The 21,824-nt window shown below is 55.6% G+C and overlaps 3 protein-coding genes across 3 annotated transcripts in view; 1 reads left to right on the top strand and 2 right to left on the bottom strand.

The window, feature by feature from the left end:
* Positions 1 to 21,824, top strand: part of LOC306815488 (cytochrome P450 4F3-like) — a 91,101-nt gene that overhangs the window by 45,852 nt on the left and 23,425 nt on the right. The gene's annotated exons all lie outside the window — the stretch shown is intronic.
* The window catches only part of LOC306815480 (cytochrome P450 4F3-like), a gene marked incomplete at its 5' end in the record, with an annotated part of 91,296 nt that overhangs the window by 50,493 nt on the left and 18,979 nt on the right, over positions 1 to 21,824 (bottom strand). The gene's annotated exons all lie outside the window — the stretch shown is intronic.
* Positions 21 to 6,126, bottom strand: LOC306815483 (Fc receptor-like protein 3; the record flags this gene model as incomplete). Its single annotated transcript, XM_079332037.1, has 4 exons — positions 21 to 337; positions 698 to 976; positions 1,076 to 1,330; positions 6,105 to 6,126. 4 exons carry the CDS (start codon positions 6,124 to 6,126, stop codon positions 144 to 146), a joined length of 750 nt encoding a protein of 249 aa, XP_079188163.1. The 3' UTR covers positions 21 to 143.

The following is a 21,824-nucleotide window of genomic DNA, read 5'->3' as shown; positions in this document are numbered from 1 at the left end:
ACCAGGTGGCAGCGGGGATGGGGATGCTGTGGGTGGTGTCACCTTCAGTCTGGGGGCCCCACTCACCCAGGACAGTGACATTCAGGAGAACACTCTCGGCCACAGTGTCCCCATTGCTGACCCGACACTGGTAGCGGCCGCTGTCATTGTGCCCAACATGCCGCAGCTCCAGGCAGGGGCCAGTGCTCAGCAGTGTCCCCGAGCCCCCCCCGGTGCCAGGAGAAGGACAGGGGACCTGACCCCATGGCCACCGTGCAGCTCAGCACCAGGCGATCCCCAACTGCAACCTGTCCCCCGGGGGGCTGCACTGACAGGGACACCCCCGAGAGCGGGACCCCTGCAGGGGGACACAGGAGGGATTGGGGACATGGGAGGTGTGGGAGAAACCAGGGAGCAGTGAGGGAATCAGGGAGAGGGAGGATCAGAGAGGGGAGGGAGGAACCCAGTGAGGAAGAAGGTGGTTCGGAGACCGGGGAGGGGGACGCATGGAAAAGGTTGAAGGGAAGATTATGGCGATGCAGAAAAGGATGGTGGGACCTGTGGACAATGGAGGGACCCCAGCAATGGATGAAGGCAACAGGGAAAGCAATGCAGGGACCCAGGGAGAGAGCTGAGCAGGGCGGCACACAGAGGGTTGAGCAGGGATGAGAGATTTCAGAGGGCTGTGGGGGCTCCCCGTGCCCATCCCCACACTCACTGCGCACCGTGACGCCGAGCCGGGTGCTGCTCTTCCGCACGGCCCCCCCCTCGGAGCGCACCTCGCAGCTGTAATTCCCCGAGTGGGAGACCCCCACGGCGGGCACCAGGAGCTGCGGGGACCCCTGCGGGCCCCCCACCAACTGCCCGTCCCGGTAGAAGCGGTACCGGAGGGGGGCTGGGGGCCGCAGGGGGCTGGGGGTGCTGAGGCAGCTGAGATTGAGGGGAGACCCATCGATGAGCTCAGGGGGACCCTTCAGTGCCGGCACCGTGAAGAGCTCTGGGAAGGAGATGGGGGTGAGAACTGTGACTCTCAGTCCACTGAGAAGTGGCTTTGGGAGTGTCAGGATATTGGGGTTCCAGCCGTGGGGGTGCTCACCGTGCACTATCACTGTCACCGGTGCTGACAGTGACGTTCCTGGTGCCACCCAGCCACCGCAGCGGTAGGTCCCGCTGTTGTGCAGCTCCAGGGGCGACAGGGAGAGCTCGGTGCCCCTGAGGGACCCCCTGAGATCCTTCTCGTCCTTGTAAAACTGCACCCTGGTGACAGGATTGTCCTGCCGGCTCCGGCAGCGCAGTGTCACCGTGTCCCCCTCCAGCAATGCCCCTGCTGACACCTGCAGCACCAGCGGCTCTGTGGGACAGGAGGGTCCTGTCACAATGAGGAGCCCGAGACAGGTCCAAAGTGGGTGCCCATGGCACTGGGGACATCTGGGTGGAGTGTCCACTGCACAGGAGGGTGCCAGGGACATCAGGAGCAGCCCCATGGCACAGTTGTCACCATGGGGGTCCCACCACACTGGGGTGTACTGGGATGCACTGGGATGTTTATGTATGGAGGGGACAGTTTCTGGTCACTCGAGGGGTGTGAGGCCACCCATGGCGTGGAGCCAACCCAGACTTATCAGGAAACCAGTCTGATCATTTCAGATCCCCCCTCACCATTTGACACCACAACGAGGAGGCTGATCCCACTGCCGGGTCTGTGACATGTGTAGGTGCCACTCTCAGTGACAGTGAAGCTGTTGGGTCCCTCCTGCCGCCAGCGCCGCCCGTCCTTGTACCAGGTGGTGGCACCGTCGGTCCCCGAGCCCTGGCAGGTCAGTGTCACCCGGTCCCACAGCACCGCCGGCGTCCAGAGGGGCTCCACCAGCAGCTGGGTGCTCTGGGCACCTGCGGGTGACAGGGGACACCAGCCTGCCAGGACAACCACGGGGCTGGGGACAGAAGGGCAGGGACATGGCATCCCCCGAGGACTCACCAGCGAGGCTGAGGATCTGGGCTGGAAGGGAGAAGGGACAGGGCTGGGTGGGGGTGGCCCTGCTGGGACAGCAGCACCTGGGGGACCTGGTGTGGTGTCTGTCCCCAAACTGTCCCCACAGGAAAACTGGTGTAGCATGGAGGTTTTGAGGACAGAAACCCTTCAGTCACTCTGGGCTGAGGCAGGACATGGGGACACTGTGGACACCCATGTGTGCACAGGTCACCTCCCCCAGCCCTACAGCACCTGTCCCCACAGGCCACATCCCCATGAGCCCTGAGGCCATGATCCCATTCCCATGGCACCTGTCTCCCATGCCCCATCTGGATGGGATGTGGCCCTTGTCCCTGTCCCTGCATCCCTGTCTCCTTGTCCCTGTCACCATAGCTGCCCCAGCTCCAAGGTTCCTTTGGCCAGATCCTTGTCCCTCACATCTCTGTCCCCCTGTTCCCATCCCCACATCCCAGTTCCCCTGTTCCTAGTCCCCATGTCCTGTCTCCATGGCCACCCCATGACTCTGGTCACACAGGGCTCCATGCCCATGCCCTGGCTCTGCTGGCCTTGGGGACCTCAGGGGACCCCACAGCCCCCCTGTGCCCCCTCCCCACCACTCTCTCTGCCTCACCAGGGCCCATCCCCAGGGCGTCAGGCCCGTTCCCGGGGCACTCACCCCACAGGAGCAGCGCCACCTTCCCGGCCATCCTGGTGTCCCTGGCCATGGGCACTGGCTGTCACTGCTGCTTGGGGCCACCCTGTCCCCTGGCTGGCGGCTCTTGGGATGAAGGGACAGGAAGCGAGGTCACGTCTCATCCTCATGTGTAGGTGACCCTTGGTGGGGGCAGGGTGGGGACAGGATGGGGGCAGGTTGGGGGCCTTGTGAGACATGGTGTGGATGGAGGGGACATGGTGAGGACAGGATGTTGACAGAATTTGGAGGCTGAGGTGTTGTAGAGAGCCAAGGATGTGTGTCCAGGGATTGTGGTCCCAGGGCTGGGGGTTGCAGGGGGAAAAAAGGACCCTGGGAATGGGGTTTCTGGAGGAAGACGCAGCCCATGGGATGGGATCCAGGCAATGGTTGTGCAGGCCAATGGGAGACCTGGGGTGGGGGTCCCCAGGGAGAAGAGACCAAGGGAATGGGGGTGCCAGGGATGGGCAGTGGCTGGGTGGGCATAGGGGTCACAGCTCCTGCCCAGGGTGCCTCAGATTTTGGGCTGACTCAGAGCCCATCACAGCCCCCACAGGGTGCTCATGGCCAGGGGACAACCCAGGCTTGTCCTGGGAGGTTCTGGCTCTCTGCCCCACCCCTGGATGTTTTGCCAGCCTCCCATTTCCTGGCTCACATATCCCAGAGAAAACCTCTGCAGGTAACAGGTAGGGGATCCCAGGAAAGGGAAAAGGGGACAGTGTTTGGGGGGCTGTGGGGGATGGGGTTCTCTGGCCGTGCCATCCCAAGATTTTTGCTTTCTCTTTCCTGCACAGAAGGAAGAGGCTGTTCATGCTGAGGCCAGGATGTGGATTCTGTTGTGGGGGGCACATGCAGAGGGATCCTGCCAGGAGGGAAAAGGGCTCCTCTGGGCTGGTGACACCTGGGTCTTGTCCTGGAGTCTTGTTCCAGAGGGCTCCCTGTTATGGGGATGCCACACCTGTGGGGATTCCTGTCCCAGAGGTGGCACATCCTGGGCACCTCTGTCCTGGGGACCCTGAGAATTTCTGCTGTCCCCAGTGGGGTACTGAGACCTCTGGGGCGCCAAAACTTAAGGGGACAAATGTGATGAACTTGCCCTGATGATGGGAAATCCCAGGTACATTTGGTTCCACAGCAATCTGTGGAAATGCCCGTGTGTCCCTCAGGCTCTGATTCCCTGGTAAATCCTCTGCACCCTGCCCTGAATTCCCCTGCCTGGGCACTCCCTGCTCCTGCTGGGACATCCCTGTGCCCCAGAGCCACATGTGGAGCCCCTGCTCCATATTTCCACACATTTTTCTCTCTTTTCTGGTGTCCACATCCAGAACCCAAACATTCTTTCCGGGAGGTTCCAGAGGGCTGCAGGTTTTGTTCAAGGAGTAGGGTCCTGGTCTGGTTGTTGAGCAGATCCTTGTGGGATTAGCAGCAGTTCTGGGGCTCTCTCAGTGCCTTGGGGACAGGCACCAAATGATCAATTGATGCATTTCTGGACTGGTTCCCTCACAGCTGCCCCTGCAGGGGGGGGGGGTTCCAGCCAGCTCTGCTCTGAAAACCACCAAAGGGCCCTCACAGAGCCACTGCTTGGGCTCACACTGGCTTTTGTGCTTCTTGCAGGGCTGAGCAAACCATAGCCAGGCCTTTTTTGGCCACAGAAAGAATTCTCACCTTTGTAGCAGCTTGAATGCTGCGAGAATCAAAGCGAAGGAGGCAAGGGAGCCTGAGGTCCTGGCTGCCACCTGGTGCTGGCCAGAGCAGGGCTGGCCAATGCCCATCCCTGGGTACTGGGGCTAGGTCATGACTGGCCCAACACTTGGATGGCCACTGGCTTCAAGGAGCAGGAGTTTGGGAGCTCCTTCCAGCCTGGGGCTCCATTCCCCAGCTGCTCTTGCCAGCTCAGATCCTGCTGGGGGAGGAGCAAGAAAGGACAGGCCTGGAACAGGATTTCTCTCCAAATCAAATAAACCCAAAGTGTCCCAACCCCTTATGACAGAAACCCTGTGTGGGGATTGTGGGGAGCAGGAGAGGGAGGGGGAAGCCCCCCAAGAGCTTCACAAGTGTTTCATAGGGAGGGTCTCATCCATCTCCTGGTTGCCAGCACTCAGGCCCTGCAGGCGTTTTGGGTGTGGGGTTGAGGTCTGTGTGTTTTTGGGGTGTCTGTGCCCTCCCTGACTGACACCAGTGCATGTCTGTTCCCCCCAGTCAGCCCTGCTGGGGTTTTTCACCCACAGAATGGTCTTGGTGGGCTGTGCAATGGGGCCGAGTTGCTGCACCTGTGAGGGTTCCCAAATGGGCGGGGGCAGCCAGTGTGGGGGTGTAGAGTGGGTGGGTCACACCCTGAGTTACGGCACCCCAGAGGTCACAGTGCCCCACTGAGGACAGAGGGGGTTGGCAGGGCCCCCCTGCCCGGGACAGGGGTCTCCAGGATGTGCCCTGCCCTGGGCAGGGACTTGCTCAGGGAATGTGTCCAGGGACCCTGCCCAGAACCGCCATCCCCCAGGACAGGATCTCCCCCACTGGGATGTGTCACACTGGGACAAAATCCACCCAGAACGTGTCACCCCCAGAACAGGATCCCCTCAGGCAGGACCCCCTGGATGTGCCCCCAGGACAGAACCCACCCTGTGTGACTCAGCACAAACAGCCTCTTCCTTCTGCTGCAGGAGAGAAAAAGTCAAAGTGTTGGGGGACCTCAGCTGGACATCCCCATCCCCCACAGCCTCCCCACCCCTCCCTGCATACTCCCCACCCCCTTTTCTCCCTCCCTGAGGTCCCCCCACCCATTCCCTGCCCAGGTGTTTCCCAGGATTTATGAGCCAGGAATTGGGAGTGAGGGAGCATGGCACAAAAGTGAGGGAAATAAGGAAAACAGAGAAATAAAGGGAGGAAAAAGACGAGGGCAGGGGAGGGAACAGAAACGGAGCTACCCAGGCTCTCCATGTGATGCCTGCCCAGGAAATGTGCACCCCAGGGGGGCAGCGTTGGGCCCTGGTTCACCCCAAAATATGAAGCACCCAAGGAAGGAGCTGTGACCTTTGGACCTGCCCAGCTACTGCTCATGCCTGGCACTGCCCATTCCCCTGGAAATGCAACCATGGGAACCCTATTCCTTCTATCCCCCGTTCCCTGGGACCCCAATCCCAGGACTGCTATTCCCTAGTATCTCCATTTCTAAGGACCCCCATCCTGGTAGTTCCAGCTCCTGGCACCCCCTTTGCCTAAGGACCATGATTCCAAAAGGACACCCATTCCCATGGCATCCTCACCCCTGGGATTCATCCCATGATCACAAATCCCTGGAGACCACACTGTTCTGGAACCCTCATCCCTGAGTGTGAATCCACCCAACCCGTGGGACCCTCATTCCCAAGGGACCCCATCCTTGGCACCCCAGTGCCCTGGGCACCCATCCTTGGCTCCTTGCCCCGCCTCAGCCTCCAAATTCTGACAATATCCTGTCCTCACCATGTCCCACCATCAACACCATGTCCCACAAGGTCCCCAACCTGCCCCCATCCTGTCCCCACCAAGAGCCACCTACACATGAGGATGAGGTGACCTCGCTTCCTGTCCCTTCATCCCAAGAGCCGCCAGCCAGGGGACAGGTGGCCCCAGCAGTGAGTGACAGCCAGTGCCCATGGCCGGGGACACCAGGATGGCTGGGAAGGTGGCGCTGCTCCTGTGGGGTGAGTGCCCTGGGCACGGGCCTGACGCCCTGGGGATGGGCCCTGGTGAGGCAGAGAGCGGTGGGGAGGGGGCACAGGGGGGCTGTGGGGTCCCCTGAGGTCCTTAAGGTCAGCAGAGGTAGTGGGGGACAGAGGCAGTGACCTCTCAGTCTGACCAGGGTTTTGGGGTGGCTCTAGGAACAGGAACAATGGAACTGGAATGTGGAGAGAGATGTGGAGACAGGGATGGGGGACAGGGATTCGGGGACAGGGATGTGGGGTTTGGCTGCATGGACCTGGGGCAGCTCTGGGGAAAGGGACAGAGGGGATGCACCATGGGGAGGTGCCCACAGGGCTGGTGAGGGTGACCTGTGCCAGCATGAGACAGCCACACTAGCCCCATTCCAGAGGCACCCGTGCCACCCAGATGTGTGAAACAGAGCTCTACCCTGGTAGCCTCTGCAGACCTGTTGGGGACCAAGCACTTTACTACAAGAAGGGTGTCCTCAAAGGGACATTTTGAGGACAGCCCCACCCTGATCCTGGGTGCCACTGTCCCCACAGTGCCACCCCCACCCAGCCCTGTCCCTTCTCCCAGCCCAGACCCTCGGCCTCGCTGGTGAGTCCTCAGGGGATGCCATCTCCCTGCCCTGCTGTCTCCAGCCCCATGGTGGCCCTGGCAGGCTGGTGTCCCCTGTCACCAGCAGGTGCCCAGAGCACCCAGCTCCTGGTGGAGCCCCCCTGGACGCCGGCGGTGCTGTGGGACCGGGTGACACTGACCTGCCAGGGCTCAGGGACCGACGGTGCCACCACCTGGTACAAGGACGGGCGGCTCTGGGGGCAGGAGGGACCCAACAGCTTCACTGTCACTGAGAGTGGCAGCTACACATGTGTCAGACCCGGCAGTGGACACAGCCCCCCCCGTGATGGTATCAAATGGTGAGGGGGAATGTGAAATGCTCAGGGTGGTTGGCTGATAGGTCTGGGTGGGCTCCACTCCTTGGGTGGCCTCACAGCCCTCCTGTGGTCAGAGCCTGTCCCCTGCACACAGGGTGATCCCAGTGCATCCCAGTGTGGTGGGATCTCCGTGAGGACAGCTGTGTCACAGGGCTGCTCCTGGTGTCCCTGGGACCCTCCTGCATAGTGGACACTACTGCCAGATGTCCCCAGTGCCATGGGCACCCACTTTGGACCTGTCTCGGGCTCCTCAGTGTGACGGGACCCTCCTGTCCCACAGAGCTGCTGGTGCTGCAGGTGCCAGCACGGGCACTGCTGGAGGGGGACACGGGAGCACTGCGATGCCAGGGCTGGCAGGACAGCCCTGTCACCAGGGTGCGATTTTATAAGGACGAGAAGGAATTCGTGGGGTCCCTCAGGGGCCACCAAGCTCTCCCTGCACCCCCTAGAGCTGCACAACAGTGGCCGCTACCGCTGCAGGGGCTGGGTGGCCTCAGGAATGTCACAGCACCAATGACAGTGACAGTGCACGGTGAGCACCCCCACGGCTGGAACCCCAATTTCCTGACACCCCAAAATCCACTTCTCAGTGGACTCAGAGTCACAGTCCTAACCCCCATTCCTTCCCAGAGCTCTTCGCTGTGCCAGTGCTGGAGGGTCCCCCCGGCTCCCGAGGGATCCCCCCTCAATCTCAGCTGCCTCAGCACCCCCAGCCCCCTGCGGCCCCCAGCCCCCCTCCTGTACCGCTTCTACCAGGATGGGCAGTTGGTGGGGGGCCCGCAGGGGTCCCCACAGCTCCTGGTGCCCGCCGTGGGGGTCTCCCACTCGGGGAATTACAGCTGCGAGGTGCGCTCCGAGGGGGGGGCCATGCGGAAGAGCAGCGCCCGGCTCGGCGTCACGGTGTGCAGTGTGTGTGGGGATGGGCACGGGGAGCCCCCACAGCCCCCCCAGCTCTCCCATCCCTGCTCAACCCTCTGTGTGCCGCCCTGCCTTCCCAGCTCTCTCCCTGGGTCCCTGCATCGCCTCTCCTCGTGTCTGCATCCCTTACCAGCTCCCCTCAGTCCCTTCCTGAGTGCAACTGTGCTAATCTGAGGTCCCTGCATTGTCAATAGGTCACCATCCCTGTCAGAGCACCCAAAATCTTCCCTTCAACCCTTTCCTGGTGTACCCTCTCTGAATATGCCATCTGTTCCTGGGGTCCCTTCCACTCCATTCCAAGCGTCCCCACCGTCTTCTTCCTCACTGGGATCCCCCCAATCCTCTCTGATCCTCCCCCTCCCTGATTCCCTCACTGCTCCCTGGTGTCCCCCACTCCTCCCATGTCCCCAGTCCCACCTGTGTCTCTCCGCAGGGGTCTTGCTCTCGGGCGTGTGTCCCTGTCACTGCAGCCCCCCCCCGAGGACAGGTAGCACTAGGGGACCACCTGGTGCTGAGTTGAATGGTGGCTGTGGGGACAAGTCCCCTTCTGTCCTTCTCCTGGCACCAGGGGGGCTCGGGGACAAGACTGGGCACCACCCCTCGCTTGGAGCTGTGGCACCAAAATAGGGCCTTTTATGCCTGTTGACACCGTGGCTGACAGTGTCCCCCTGAATGTCACCATCTGGGGTGAGAGGGACCCTCGGGCTACGAGTGACTCCACCCACAGCATCCCCTTCCCACCCATCCCAACCTTATCCCCCACTACAGCCCCTTCTCCCTAGTGGATGCCAGCACCTCCCACTGACCTCAGCCCTGTCTGTGTCCCTGCAGTGCCCGTGGCCAATGCCACCATCACCCCCAGTCCCCCGGCACTCCAGGTGTGCCCAGGTGACCCCGTGACCCTGCGCTGCTCGGTGCAGGTGGGCTCAGCCCCTGTCACCTTCACCTGGCTGCACAACGGGCACGAGGTGGCCCGGGGTCCCCTCCTGGAGCTTGGGGCCGTCAGTGTGGGACATTCGGGCACCTACCAGTGCGTGGCCACCAACCAGCTGGGACAGGACGGGCACCGCGTGTTCCAGGCACTCAGCCCAGAGCTGGCCCTGGAGGTGACACCACAGGGAACCACTGGACTCACAGGTGACGTCACACGGAATCACTGGAGTGTTCAGGACTCCCGGGGTTCAGGGTGACCCCGTTGTGTCCCTCTGTGTCCCCAGCAGTGGCTGTGAATGTTGGCAGGACCCTCCTGTACCTGCTCCTGCTCCTGGCTGTCATTGGGGGCTGTCGCTGGTGGCACCGCCGGGGTGGGTGACCCACACAGAGCTGCCAGGACCCCACGGGAGACTAAAGGACACCAGTGACACCTATGAGAGCGTGCTGTGACACTGGGGACACTGGGAGTCTGTTGGTGAAGGAAGAGCAAAGACTTAGGAATGCCTAGCAAGCAGTTCTGAAACAATAGATGATATAGAGATGTTTGCAGTATTTGACATAGATGCTGAAAATAGTTAAGGTTTGAGACCTCTTCCTTTGTTTAGATATAACCAAATACCACACATGCCAAAGAAGCACCAGATATCCTCTCTCAAGCCTTGCAGGAAAGATCTCAACATAAGGGTAAAGCAATAAAACATGGTAATTTAGTTGTTCCTCTAGGTTGCATGCAAATATTAGGAAATTAGTATATTGTATTAGATTGGTTATTTAAATTTAGAATATTCATTATGGAATAATATTTATTGTACTGCAAATGGAAAATCCTACTTCTCCTCTCTTCTCTCTGCTTCTGCCTCTTCTTCCTCTCTTCTCTCCCCGCTCCTCCTCTCCTCCTCCTCGCTCATTACCTCTAATCTCTAACTTTTCTCTAAGCTATCTCTTATACCCACGCCCTATAATAAAATACAACCCTGAAGAACAGCAAATAATAAGCTCCTGAGTCTGTCCCGCGACCATCCAGAAACCCCACAGTTTGGCGCCCAACGTGTTAAAGGGCCAGTTACTTCACCCTCTTCGCTGTGGGACGTTTCTCTATGGACGGTGCCCCTTCCGCTTGCCCTGCCGCTGCTTCCCCCCCTCATCCCCCCGATCCCGCCGCCTCGGACGCTGTCCTTACGTTTCTGCCTGCCGCGTCCTAGCCTCGCCCCCTCGGTGCCCGCAGCCGTCCCTGTCCCGGCTCCCAGCCCCCGCGCCGCCGCGTATCGACCCCGCCCCTGAGTGCCTGCCCGCCCCTGCCCCCGCCGCGACCGCGCTGCTTGCTGCTGCCGCCGCGCCGCCCCTGCCCTCCTCCCCCCTGCCCATGGCTTCCCCTGCCCCCCCCACCGCCAGGCGCCGCCGCCATTACGCACGTGGAGCCCATTGTGCCCGGCGCGTTACATGCCCAGCACTCTGCTGTGTCCACGGCTTTGATAAACACACCCCTGCTGCAATCCCCAGCCCCGGCCAGCCAGACCGCGCCGTTTCGCTCCGTGCAGGCGCCCCCGGGGACGGTCCCCTTTCCCGAACCGGGGGTAGCCTGTCGGACAGTGAACCAGCCGCCGGAGCTCGCCTGCGGCAAAGCGTTTCCGCTTGGACACGGCCCCGCAGCCGCGCTGGCCGTGGAGCCGCCGCTCGCACCGTCCCGTCCGGAGCGTGGCCGCGGCCGAGCCGCGGCCGCTTGGCGGCTATTCCGTGTCGCTAGCGGCGGCGCAGCCCCCGGTCACCGCCGCCGGATCCGCCGGGGCGCCTGTACCGCATATGGCCCCGGCCATGGCCGCGTGTGCAGCTCCCACGCCACCCGATGAGTCTCTGATCCGGCCCCCCGCTGCAGCCCCGTCTCTGTCTCCCGCTGCGGACACGGCTCTCTCGCAGACAGCGGCGCAGTCCGTGCCCGCCAGCGCGTCTCTGCCCTTCCCGGCCCCTCTCGGTCTAGAGCAGTCCGCCTCTCTCCCGACTCCCGCTGCTGATCCCCCGAACACAGCTCCACTGCCCGCCTATGCCAGCACTGCTCCACCCTCCCTACAACTCGCCGGAGCCGGCCGCCCACAGCCCGCCATGCAGCCGCCCGCCATGATGAGCTCCGCCGCAGCACATGCACGGAGCTCGCCAGCGCCGCCTGCGCTCTCCACGCCGCTCCTGGGTCCCAGTGCCTGTCCTCAAACTTATCCCTCCGCAGTTCTTCCTATGCCGGACCTAAATGTGGCGCATATCCCAGCGTTTCAATGACGCCTCCGCAGTCAGCATCCCGGTACACCGAGAGCCTCCAGCAGTACCACCGCACCTACCACCGAATCCACCCAGTTCAGACGCATTTCTACAGGACAGAGGGGGAGGTGACGCCACAGCGCCCCCGTTAATAATGGAACAAACAAGGAACTATTTTACACCTGCAAATACTTTGCCTGTCGTGCAAAAGACATCTCAGCTTCAAACTGCGACGCTGCATCCTCAAACCCCGCCAGATTTAAAACCACAAAAATATTATGATGCTTCCGTATTGACAAACTGGCAAGAAATTAGACGGGACATTTGTAAAGATGAATGCCTTAATGTGATGGCACTACCTGTCATCTTTAATCCCCAGCCCGGTGGTCCCAGGAGGTGGTCTCCCATTCTGTCTCATGAGATTAAGGAATTAAAGAAGGCATTAAGGGATAATGGTCCTTCTTATACCTCACATGAATTGGCTGCATTTTTAAATGACTGGGGTATTCGCCATACATTTGGCAATGCTCATTTGCCCACACGTCAGGGAATAATAGAAAGGGCACATCAGACTCTAAAACGCATTTTAGATCAACAGAAAGGGGGAGATCCTCAGGCCTCACCTCAAAGGAGGCTAAATAAAGCATTGTATGTCTAAAAATTTCTGAACAACTCTGCAGACGAGCCAGATCCTCCTATTTATAGACACTTTTTAAATAACAAAAAAGCAAAACTGAAGGAACACCCCTCAGTCTTGGTTAAAAACTTAGAAACAGGACAAATAGAGGGACCATACAACCTCATAACATGGGGAAAGGGATTTGTGTGTGTCTCCACAGATGGAGGCCTCAAGTGGGTGCCAGCAAAGAATGTGAAGCCCTACTGTGCATTGAAGCCTGCTGAAACCTCCACAGCAGCCAGTGATCCTGGAAGAAGCAGCCAGGAATCAAGCACCCAGACCTGAACTGTGCAGAATCCTCGAGAGAAAGTGACCAAGAGAACCAGTTCAAGAAAAGAATGGAGTTTCATTGTTTGCATGAATGCATGTTGTTTTCCTTCCTTTGTTTTAGCTTTTGTAGTGAAGCGTTACCAGTGAATCAACCCAAGACAAATATCTGGGTTTCCTTAGCCAAGTCAGCAGGCTCCGACACCATCTGCTTATCTAACACAAGTCCTGACAAACCTTTTTCAACCTGTTTAGTAGGAGTAACCTTTGCCAGAGGGTTTCAACAATGTCACCCTTGAAAGGTACTGGGCATACAATGATCATCATGCATCTCCAACTCCCAGCCAAAAATATCAAACTTACATTGACAATTCTAAAGCTGATCAATTTGATCTCCAAGAGCTTGAAATCTTAGGTTCAGTAACTATGAACAGTTATTTCTTTCATCTCATGGAAGGAGACAGTCCTCATTTAAATGTTACCCCATATCACCCAGTTTATAGCAATGTGACTTTTTGGTGTAAACAAACTAAACTTCTCACATATTTTGAGCCACACACAAGTCGATTTAGCAAACTTCCAATACGATTTCCCAAGGGAATTTGGCTCATTTGTGGAGACAGAGCATGGCAGGGCATACCTTCATATATAGAAGGTGACCCCTGTGCACTTGGACAACTTACCATAACAGCCCCCAGTGTTAAAGAGGTGGTCAAAAAGAAAAGTAGAAAAATCAGATCCTCCACAGGACATCATTTTGAAAGTGACTTTCACCCGTGGAACTCTGGCACGACAATTATCCCAAGCATTTTTTTACCTCAGGTGAGCACTTCATTTGCTCTGAGACAGTTAAATCAGTTGGGATGTTGGGTCAGTAAAGAAGTAAATGCCAAATCAATTGCAATTAGTGACTTGGTGACAGATGAGGAGGCAGTGAAACATGCCACTTTACAAAAGAGAGGAGCCCTTGACTTCCTTTTACTAGCTCATGGGCATGGCTGTGAAGATTTTCAAGGATTGTGCTGCATGAATTTATCAGATCATTCTGTTTCCATTCATAAACAGTTGCAAAATTTAAAGGATTTAGCTAACCAAAATACTACAAGCAATCCAACCTGGCTAGACAGGTTGTTCGAAGGTTGGAGCTTTGCCTCTTGGCTAAAGGAACTCTGTAAAATAGGCTTGTTTATTCTATTAGTAATAGTTGTGTTATTAGTGTTTTTACCCTGCATACTCCAGTGTATAAGGAAAATAATGGCCAAGATAGTTTCTAATATTTTTGTTGTTCAATGAAATGGGGGAGATATTGGTGAAGGAATAGCAAAGACTTAGGAATGCCTAGCAAGTAGTTCTGAAGCAATAGATGAAATAGGGATGTTAGCAGTATTTAACATAGATGCTGAAACTAGTTATGTTAAGGTTTGAGGCCCCTTCCTTTGTTTAGATAAAACCAAATACCATACATGCCAAAGAAGCAGCAGATATCCTGTCTCAAGCCTGGCAGGAGAGATCTCAAGACAAGAGTAAAGCCACAAAACATGGTAATTTAGTTGTTCCTCTAGGTTGCATGCAAATATTAGGAAATTAGTATATTGTATTAGATTGGTTATTTGAATTTAGATTATTCATTATGGAATAATACTTATTGTACTGCAAATGGAAAATCTCTCTCTCCTGCTTCTCTCTCTCTTCTCTGCTTTTCCTCTCTTCTCTCTGCTTTTGTCTCTTCTTCTTCTTCCTCTCTTCTCTCCCCGCTCCTCCTCTCCTCCTCCTCGCTCTTATCACCTCTAATCTCTAACTTTTCTCTAAGCTCTCTCATATACCCACGCCCTATAATAAAATACAACCCTGAAGAACAGCAAATAATCATCTCCTGAGTCTGTCCAGTGACCGTCCAGAAACCCCACGGTCCCACAAGACTTGGCCTGTGGGGGACACAAGAGTTTCCCAGGCCTGGGCTCTGGTGCTGTCCCTGCTGACTGAGTGCCAGAGCGGCTCCCAGCGACACCTGCCACATGTTCCTTCCCCTGCCCTCACCTCCCTGAACCACCAGCACCCACTGCAGTCCATGGTGGCATCAGAGCTGTCTCCAGCCTGTTCAAAAGGAGACAGATCACAAACAGGCACAGGGTGCCCATGGTGACATCTCAAGTCTCTCTGGGCTGCTAAAGAGCACTGAGGTCACATGAGGCCAGTGACTCCATGGTGACATGCCAGACCTCTTTCACCTTCCAAAGACTTGTGAGCTCCCAAGCACTCACCAGAGGACAACAGATGTGTCTCTACATGCCAAGGAGCCCATTTGGCACAGGCACTCACTGAGGTTCCGTGCTTACATGCCAGTGGTCTCTGTGATCCTAAAGAACACTGAGGTCATGTGCAATCCCAAGGGCTCCATGGTGACATTGCAGCAGTCTCTCATCTGCCAAACCACACTGACCTCACAGGCTGTCACAGGGTCTCAATGGCAACATCACAAGTGTCTCCAGGATGCTCAGCAGCTGTGATGTCACAGGGACTCTAGGGTGACATTCCAGGGGTGTCAAAGGCTGCAAAAGAACCGTGAGGTCACACAGTGTTACAGGAATTCCACAGGGACATCCCAGGGGGCTCCAGGCTGCTAAAGAAGTGCTTTGCCACAGGCACTCAGAGGGGTTCCACTGTGACATGCCAGTGGTTGCCACGCTCCTAAGGAACACGGAGGTCACAGGCAGTGACAGCAGCTCTGTGCTGACATCCCTTGTGTCTCCACCCTGCCAAAGAACTCTGATGTCACTGGCACTGACAAGGGCTCCATGGTGACATCCCAGATTTCTATGAACTACTAAAGAGCACTCAGGTCAAAAGCCCTCCCAAGGCCTCCATCCTCACATCCCAGAGGGAGACAGGTTTTTAAAGAGCCCTGAGCTCACCTGCACTCACAGGCTTCCACGGTGGCATCACAGGGCTCTCTGGGGCTTCTAAGGAGCCAGGAGGTCCCTGGCAGTGAGAGGCACTCCGTGGCCACATCCTAGAAGAATCTGGGCTGCCAAAGAGAGGTCAGCAGCAGTCACAGGTACTCCATGATGTGAAAGGTAAGATTCACTTTCCTGGTAAATTTCAAAACGTTTAATAAAAGACAGTAAGAGACAAACAATAAAGCCAAAGGTTATAAAGGTTCAGGTGCTTGACATCCAGCCAAGAGCATACACTAACTCAGAAAACATTTTCTAAACGCATCAACGTATTGCATATTCCTAGAGCTTCATGCACTATTCAACCCGTAAATCAACTTTTTAAAACTTTTTATTTTTTACTTTTTTTTCTCCTTGTGGCTCATGCTCCTTCTTGTCAGCGCATTCCCAGATAACGAAGATCAATAAATTCCTTCCCTGGACTTCTGGTGTTAGTCACCCCTGTGCTCATCCAGACAGGAAAATCCAAGAATGTGTAGAAATTCCTGGATATCTTCCCTTTTTACCATTCTCCGAGTTAGTTACATGAGCAAAAGCTTTTTACATGACCATGTTATAGTCCAAGAAATACAGATATTTATTACATTACTATTTTGAAGTTTTGGTAAGAGCAGAGCTTAAAGAAACTATATTCATACAGCAAAGTTTTGCAACATTATACACATAGCATTCATTTTAATACTTGCGAAAAGCCAATAATATAATATGGCATTGTAACAACAGTGACATCACAAGGGCCTTTAATCTTCCTCCCCTCTCAGTCACCCTCAGCACGCCCCACTGCTCCCGGCAAGGGAAGGATGGAGTCTTTAGGAGCCGCTGGAGCTCCTGCCCCGTCCCTGCACGGGCAGCAGCATGAGACCCTAAACCCGGTGTGCGGGACTCTGAACCCGCCGCGCCCCTGCCCCGCCTGCCGCCTCCATTTCTGCATCGCTCCCTCGCCCCGCTGCGCTCCCGCTCGCCCGGGCTGAAGAAGCAGCGGGGGAGGCGTGGGAAAAGCGCCATCAAACAAAACTCCAAGCGACCCGCACAGAAATCTCCTTGGCAGAGAGACACCGGGCAGGGCCCCGCCATCGCCCGCAGCCCGTGCCCGGCCGCACCGTGCCCGGCCCCGCTGCTCGCCCAGCGCAGCCTCCTCCTCTCCCGCCATCGCCCGCAGCCCGTGCCCGGCCGCACCGTGCCCGGCCCCGCTGCTCGCCCAGCGCAGCCTCCTCCTCTCTCGCCATCGCCCGCAGCCCGTGCCCGGCCGCACCGTGCCCGGCCCCGCTGCTCGCCCAGCGCAGCCTCCTCCTCTCCCGCCGCCACCCGGGGCCCTCACGCTCGGCTGTCGCCGGCGGGAAAAGCCCTCCCCGTGCTGCCCCGCGCCACCGCCGAGCCTGAGGGAACCTGAGGGGCTGCGCGGGCAGCGAGGGGAAAACAGAAGGAAAAACAGAAATCAGAAACAAAAAGCGGCCTGGCGGTGGCGGAAAAGGGAGACTAACAACTACCACACTCCCGCCTAAGACTCCTGCCCATAGCCGCAGCTCCGCCTGCCGCGCCGAAAAAAAAAACGCCCCGCAGCAGAAACACAAAATTCCCTCAGAGCGCAGAGCCAAAGCCGAAAGCCGCCAAGGGCGCCCGGCCCTGCGCTGCCGCGGCGGGCGGGGGAGCTCGGGCCGGGCCGGTCGCTTCGGGCCGGGCTCTGGGGGCAGCGGGGCCGGGGCGGCGCAGTATTTCTCTGAATATTCAGGAGAAGCCAATCCCACAACATGTGTTTGTAGCAGCGGCAGAGCCGCAGCGCCCAGCGCTCCCCACTCCCACCCGCGCCACCCTCTCGCATCCAGCGACCCCTGGGAGCGGAACTGGGGCTCGGGGGGAGGGGGACGGCACGGACGGATCTGCACTGGGGGCCCCGAGCCCCCTGCCCAGCCCTGTGAAGCGCGGAAAAACTCTCTATACCGCACAAAATAAGGTATAAGAGTAGGTATGTATTTATTCAGCGCTCAGGGGGATAACTCCTCCAAAACCACGCACACCTTTGGCGACCTGCACCTCTCTTTTTATTCTCTACAAACTACAATTGCACAATACACCTAATACATATTCATTGCCTGCTCTGCTTCATACTACAATTAGCTACACGCCTCTTTCTGCTCCACACGGCTCCTTGGGAAAAAGGAAACAGTGTTCCTCTCAGTTGAACATTTCATCTTGTCTCCTTGCACATATTCTTTTTACTCCTTTGCTCATCTTCTGGACTTTGATACCAGTTTTCCTGGGTTCATGGATCTGGACAATCCCCCTTATCCTGTGGTCCCTTTGTCCTTGCATCCTGTTCGCCCACCCCAGCTCTTTATCTTATCCTGCAGCCTTGCTCTCCCCTATTCTTGTAAGCACCGTAAATTCCAGCAAACATAGGGTTTTGTCAGCCCCCTTCTAGTCCAAGCATTTCTCGATGCTCGATTCTGAGAGGAATGTTACATTTGTCTTTACAAACAAACTGTAGATCTGTTGGTAGGTAAAGTTAGCACCTATAGATAAAAGAAACAATGAGAGGGATTACACTGATTGATGAATGGAAAAAGAGATTTGCCTTTACAAACAAACTGTAGGTTTGCTGGTAAATAAAATTGGGTAACAGAAGATGAAAGAAGCAACGGGGAGGGGGAAAACTGAATTCTACAAGAATTAAAAATTAAAAGGGAGGGTTATACATTAGAGGGGAATGTCAGGTGTCAGGCGTTCCGGGAAGTCTGTGCCTCTCGAGTACCTCAGCCAATGGGGAAAGAGAGAGGGAAAAGCGGCCGGGAAAATAGGATAAAAAGGGAGGCTGCGTCTTCCAAAATTCGAGAGATCCCAGGGGAATGCCCCATGGCCTCTCCCTTTATTCGAATAAAGCAAAAAGGACTCCTCTGTCTCCTTTTTGGACATAAACCTCTGGTGTTTGTGGGTTAATTTCCCTTACAACTTGGGGGCTCGTGTCCGGGATATTTCCACCGTCCGGGGCGGCAGGCAGCGGTGGAGCTGAAGGCGCGCCTCACCCAGTTGCGGTGATCAGCTCCCCGGGTGCCGGCTGGCACCAGGCGATCGATTGGGTTCCCGAGACTGTCCAGGAGACAGACGAGTGGCGGACCAGGGGGGTCCGTGAAGAGTCCGCAGGGAAGGACCACTGAAAATTCTCACCGGTGAGTAAAATGGGATCCTCGGGGAAGAGGTACACCTGGGAGGGCGCCCATGGAGGGCAGCACAGGTGAAACGGGGAAACCCATGGAGGGTAGCACAGGTACACCTGGGAGGGCGCCCATGGAGGGCAGCACAGGTGAAACGGGGAACCCATGGAGGGTTGGAAGGGTGAAGCCGGGAAAGGGACGCTGCAAAAAGGATCCCATAATACCCCCGGAGAGTCCCTTGGGGAGAATGCTGAGGTCTTGGGACAGATTGTATATTCACCCGGAAGTAACTATGGGAATTATGATAAAATATTGTTATTTTGTGTGGCCAGAGTATAAGTTGTCAAAGGGGCTTATAAGGCCATGTTATATAGATGCCCTGGGGGGGGCAACAAGTGAGGTCGAGAAGGGGTGTCGATAATCCATGCCCTGGGGGGGCAATATGGGAAATCGAGAAGGGATCTCGATAGTCCATGCCCTGGGGGGCAAAAAGGGAAGTCGAGAGAGGGTCTCGACAGTGGCGGATGGATGGAGAGTGTTTGTGTGTTGGAGAGAATTGAGGAGGAGTGTGTGATAGGTATGGGTGAGGCAATGAGCGGCAGGTCCGAGCACGGAGCTGCGGGACCAGGAACACGGGCTGGGGGCTGTGGGGCTGCCGGGGCTCAGCGCGGGGCTGTGCCTGACCCCGCCAGCCCCGAGCAGGGCCAGTAGTGTCCACTGGCCCCCGTGAGACTCGGGGTGCCCCGGCCCCGTAAGGTTTGGGGTGCCCAGCCACCTGCGATGCTGCGGGCTGTGCTCGCTGGGAGCGTCGGTGGGGGAGGAGCTGTGTTTGCACTGTGACAGGACGCAAACTGACTCTGGTATACCGTGTGTGATAAAGAAAGGGAGAACGAGAATAAAGGAATATATGGGAAATGCAGATTGTACGTGAAGAGATTAGGATTCTGTTTTAAGGATTTTGTGAGTTTTGCTGGAAAATACAAGTAATAAAGGGAAAGCATGGGAATTTGCTAAATGTGTGGGAGGGGTTTAAAAAGCATGAGTTTCTGATTGCTCCTCATTGTGACTGTAATTTACTGGGAAGAGATTTGATGACTAGAATGGGAAAGCAAATTAGTTTTGTGAAAAGTAACAAGAGTAAAAAAAAAAAAAAAAAAAAAAAAAAAAAAAAAAAAAAAAAAAAAGATGTAACACAGAGTCTGTGTTACTGTCTGTAATATCTTTATGTTAAATGTCTGGTAAGATTTATGCTGAAATGCAGCTGCAGAGATATACGAAGTTTGTTTAGGCAAGCTTTGCAGAAAATATTAAGAGTTTACTCCACCCTCAGGAGTTAAGCTGTTGCAATATGTAGATGATTTGCTGTTATAGGGGGAGCAGAAAGAGGTGGTTGAGGAGGGAGTCAGATATTTGGGACACCTTCTGACTGAGGGGTTGCAGTGTGTTAGTCCAGAAGGAGTGCAGGGGATTTTTGCCCCAGACTGACAAGGAGTTGCGGAAATTTTTGGAGTTGGTGGGGGACGGCGGAGCTTGGATCGAGGATTTTTCTGTTGTGGCTAGACCTTTGTGTAACTTTTTAACCCAGAGCGGTCCTGGTGTTGTGATGTGGACACCAGAAGTGGAGCAGTGCTTTGGAAAATTGAGGGATGGATTAGTTGGTGCTCTGGTCTTGGCTCTTCTGGACGCAGAAAAGGAATTTCAACTACATGTGGGTGTTGAGCTGGGTCATGCTAAAGGAATTTTCGTGTAAGAGAATAAGGAACACAGAAGCCTGTCGCCTGTTTTTCTGAGTTGTTAACCCAGTGGCCAGAGGCTGGCTCCATTGTCTGCAGAAACTGTGACCACAGCTCTGATAGGGGCTGATAATGGGAGGGTATGTGATTGTAAAAAGTTTAGCATCAGATTAAAGCTTTGTTAACTGAGAGAGCCTCTATGTGGATGACGAGTGCTCGATTATTACAATATGAATCTTGTTTAATGGAACAGGAGGATTTAGAATTTAAAAATGGGGAAAATTTTAATCCAGCCTCCTGTTTGAATGGCCCCGAAGAAAGGGGGAGACAGGAGGAAAGCCATGATTGTATCCAGGTTATAGATCTCCAGACTAGAGCTAGGGAAGATTTGAGAGATAATCCCTGGCCTGAGGGAGAGAATGTGTTCATCGATGGGTTGTCAAGAGTAATAAACGGGAAGCGTTTTACAGGATACTCTATCGCGAATGGCAAACAATTAAAGGAAGGGGGGAGGTTACCGCCCACCTGGTCAGCCCAGACAGCTGAGCTGTATGCGCTGATCAGAGCCTGTGAGTTATACCGGGATAAGACAGTGAATGTTTTTACCGATTCTAAATATGCTTATGAGGTGATACATGCATTTGGGAAACTGTGGGAAGAACGAGGTTTATTAAATTCTAGGGGAGAGACGTTCGCCCATGAAAACTTGGTCTCTCGCCTATTGGGGGTGATGAGTTTGCCAAAGGGGGTGGCAGTGGTCCACATTGTGGGGCATCAGGCAGGGTGCTCGGGGCGGGGGGCAATGGGAGGCCGATTGGCTGATGGGGAGGCTCGGAGAGCTGCGTTGTTGCCAGAGGTCTCTGGGATCCTCCCCTTGCTCCCAGTGGCTGCACCGCTGCCAGAGAGTCTGTCTTTCCCACCAGAGGAACTCGAGATAATTAGGGGGAGTGGGGCAGAAGAAATAGGAAACAATTGGTTTACAAGGGATGGGAGGCAGTGGATCCCAAAAGCTCTGGCCTTACAATTGTTAAAACAACTTCATGAAGGGAGTCACTGGGGCTCTCGAGGGTTGGCAGAAGCCTTCCTAAAAATGTATGCTGCTGTGGGTCTTTTTAGCTTGGCAAAACGAACTATTGAGGGTTGTTTGACTTGTGCTAAAACCAATAACAAGGTTACAAAGAAACTTGCCAGGGGAGGGAGGCCTTGGGCTGTACGTCCCTTCCAGAGATGTCAGGTGGATTTTACTGAAATGCCCCGAGTGGCAAGGTTTAAATATCTTCCGGTAATAGTATGTCAATTAACAGGCTGGCCAGAAGCATTCCCTACTGTTTCAGCAACTACAGGATTAGTTGTTAAAGTATTTCTGGAACAAATAATTCCAAAATATGGAATTGTGGAAGCAATAGACTCAGATAGGAGAACTCATTTTACAGGAAAAATTCTTCAAGGAGTTATGGCTGCTTTAGGGATACAATGGAACCTGCACACCCCCTGGCACCCCCAAAGTTCGGGTCGGGTTGAAAGAATGAATGGAGAAATAAAGAAACACCTTCTGAAGCTGGTGATAGAAACCAAGATGCCGTGGGTATGGCTCCTGCCCCTGGCTTTGGAAGAATAAGGGCCAGATCCAGGGAAGATATTCAATTATCTCCCTTTGAGTTAATGTTTGGAATTCCTTATCCT

This window comes from Erithacus rubecula (assembly GCF_903797595.1).
Source record: "Erithacus rubecula genome assembly, contig: scaffold_139_arrow_ctg1, whole genome shotgun sequence".
In the NCBI taxonomy this organism is placed as follows: Eukaryota; Metazoa; Chordata; class Aves; order Passeriformes; family Muscicapidae; genus Erithacus; species Erithacus rubecula.
This window is presented reverse-complemented; position numbering and strand designations above follow the sequence as displayed.